This window comes from Dipodomys ordii, unplaced genomic scaffold (assembly GCF_000151885.1).
Source record: "Dipodomys ordii isolate 6190 unplaced genomic scaffold, Dord_2.0 Scaffold29, whole genome shotgun sequence".
Classification (NCBI taxonomy): domain Eukaryota; kingdom Metazoa; phylum Chordata; class Mammalia; order Rodentia; family Heteromyidae; genus Dipodomys; species Dipodomys ordii.
Window position 1 is genome coordinate 2,471,796 of NW_012267245.1, and position 2,970 is coordinate 2,474,765.

At 54.1% G+C, this 2,970-nt stretch overlaps 1 protein-coding gene across 1 annotated transcript; it reads left to right on the forward strand.

The window, feature by feature from the left end:
* The first annotated feature begins 303 nt into the window (after positions 1–303).
* Positions 304–2,027, forward strand: Cplx2 (complexin 2). Its single transcript, XM_013016050.1, has 4 exons — positions 304–314; positions 785–905; positions 1,045–1,220; positions 1,829–2,027. Exons 2-4 carry the CDS (start codon positions 875–877, stop codon positions 2,024–2,026), a joined length of 405 nt encoding a protein of 134 aa, XP_012871504.1. The 5' UTR covers positions 304–314; positions 785–874; the 3' UTR covers position 2,027.
* Positions 2,028–2,970: the final 943 nt, after the last annotated feature.

A 2,970-nucleotide genomic window follows, 5' to 3' on the forward strand; every position in this document is an offset into this window, starting at 1 on the left:
CAACTAGTGAAGTAGTTCATTTGCATTTATTTTGCATATTGTAATTCCCATGCAGATTGTAGTTGGAGAAAATCTTCTGAGGCAGAAGAAGAAGAAAAATATAATAAAACCCTGAATGTCTGACTTAGGGAGCAAAGCAGGAAGAATATCATTAGCTAGGTACTTTAAGCCCCTATGAGGTTATAATATCACCAGTGCTCATGGTAAATGCAAGATAAAAATCAATATTAAGCTATAAACCACACGCACGCACATGCACACACTTGCACACATAAGCTGCAGTGTTCTGATTTCTAAAGTCTGGGGACTGCCAGGTGGCTCACCCCTGTCCTCTTAGCTACTCAGGAGGCTGGGATCTGAGGATCATGGTTCGAAGCCAGCCCGCGCAGGAAAAGACTGTGAGACTCTTATCTCCAGTGAATCACACACACACACACACACACACACACACACACAAAAGCCAGAAGTGGCACTGTGGCACAAGTGGTAGAGCACTCGCCTTGAGCAAAAAGCTCAGGGACAGCGCCCAGGTCCTGAGTTCAAGACCTGCACAAAATTATTACTATTTTCTGTTTTTGCAATATAGGGATCAGAAGCTGTTCATCAGCCCCTAGATGCCTGGGCCCCCCAAGAAACAACCCCCTTTCTTCTCCCTTCCCTTCCTGCCAGCTTATTGCTTTCTTGGCCTCAAAGTAGGGGTTCCCAATGTGGGACCATGTGCTCAACTCTACCACCCTCTCTGAGCAAAGCCTTTCTCATCCGAACCCCAACTCTTGTTTGGCAGGTTGGCTCATCTCCCCCAAATCAGACCAGCCGGGAACGCTGCATGCACATTCAGCCGTGTGCTAGGAAACGCTAACGCAAGATCGGCAGCATGGACTTTGTCATGAAGCAGGCCCTCGGGGGTGAGCCCTACCCCCCCACTTCTCCCCAGGGGTCCCACCTCTCCCCCAGACCAATCATCCACCCTCTTCACCATCGGGGACCTTGACCCTCCTGGTCCTCTCTCCCCAACTCCCCCCCTTTCCTCTCCCCTCCCCGCAGGGGCCACCAAGGACATGGGGAAGATGCTGGGGGGTGAGGAGGAGAAGGACCCGGATGCTCAGAAGAAAGAGGAGGAGAGGCAGGAGGCTCTCCGGCAGCAGGAAGAGGAGCGCAAGGCCAAGCATGCGCGCATGGAGGCCGAGCGCGAGAAGGTCCGGCAGCAGATCCGAGACAAGGTCAGCTTCCCCAGAGAGGCCAAAATGGCCCCCGCTGAACCCCGGCACCCCTCCCTTCCAGGATAACTTCAGAGAGGCCAGAATGCCCCCCTCCGTTCCCCCATCCCTTGTCCCCCTCCCCAACCCTGGTACCTGGCTTCCCTAGTAACTTCTTACCCTTTAGAAATCCTCAATGATCTAAACACTGAAAATTTCCCCCATATGTTTAGAATCTCTTTTTTTTTTTGGCCAGTCCTGGGCTTGAACTCAGGGCTCAGACGCTGTCCCTGAGCTTCTTTGGCTCAAGGCATGCGCTCTACCACCTGAGCCACGGCGCCACCTCCGGCCTTTTTCTGAGTGGTTTATTGGAGAGAAGCGTCTCATGGACTTTTTCCTGCCCAGGCTGGCTTTGAACCATGATCCTCAGATCTCAGCCTCCCAAGTAGCTGGGGTGACAGATGTAAGCCACCGGTGCTTACCCATGGATGTCATCTTCTGTGAATGTTGATCCAGGGATGTAGAAAGTCCTCGGGGATCACACCATCCTTGCCTGCTTCTCTGTCTCTCCGTCTCTCCTTGCCCCTCTCCCCCACTTGATAGTCTCCCTCTCTCTGCCTTTCCCTCCCCAGTATGGGCTGAAGAAGAAGGAGGAGAAGGAGGCAGAGGAGAAGGCAGCTCTAGAACAACCTTGCGAGGGTAGCCTGACCCGGCCCAAGAAGGCCATCCCTGCAGGCTGTGGGGATGAAGAGGAGGAGGAAGAGGAGAGCATCCTGGACACAGTGCTCAAATACCTGCCGGGGCCCCTTCAGGACATGTTCAAAAAGTAACGGGGACCACCCCAACCCCACCCCCACCCCCATTCCACTTTGTGACTAATTTTTCTTTTCTGTTGTCCTTCTTCTTTCTCTTCTTTCTTCATTTTATTTTCTCTTATGTTGGTTTTTTTTTAATTCAGTTAAGTCTCCGTTCTGAAGGGGGAAGCCTCAGTTGACCTCTGCGCCCCCCCTCTTTCCCTGGCCAGGGGTTTCCTCCCCCTCTTACCTTTCCTCAACCACTCCCCCCTCTGGTACCCTCTTTTCATTCCTGGGAGAATCTAGTCCACTCCCAAATAGCTTGGAAAGGGAAGACATCTTTGTCTCCAGCAAGGTTGGGGGTGGGGGGCAGACATTAGACCCAGAGTCCACGATACTTGGGGTCCTCCCTCCCCCAACACCCCACCTCCCCCTTCTAGAAAACTAAGGTCTATGTCAGTGTGGTAACTCTCCATACATTCCTTCACTGCTCCCCACTGCCGGGGGTGGGGGCAAAGGGGGCAAACCCCCCCCCTGGTCCCAGCCAGCCAAAGTAATGACACATTCCAGTCCTGCCCAGCATGCTGACCTTTGGCCTCTGACATTCCCATGAGCCTCCAGGTCAGGGCAGGGGTACCCAGTGGCCTGGCTCTGAGAAAGTGGGGGAGGTTCAGGGTCAGCCTGTCCCCGGGGCTAGGGTCTGGAGAGTAGGCTGAGGCCCTCCCCTTCCTCTTCCTTTTCTTCCTCCTCCTCCTCCTCCTCCTCCTCCCTGTCCCTGGCAAACCCCCGCCCCCCAGCCCAGAAGCACATCCTTCCCCCCCCAAAAAAAATCAAAACCTCACCCAGAGAGGCATGGCTGCAGCCAATGGGTCCTCTCTGGAACTTAATCCATCTATGGAAGAACCCCAGGACAGGGTAACCCCTTGTTTCCCCTTCAACCTCCCTAAGATCCTGGGACCCCACTGCCAGGCTAGGCCCAC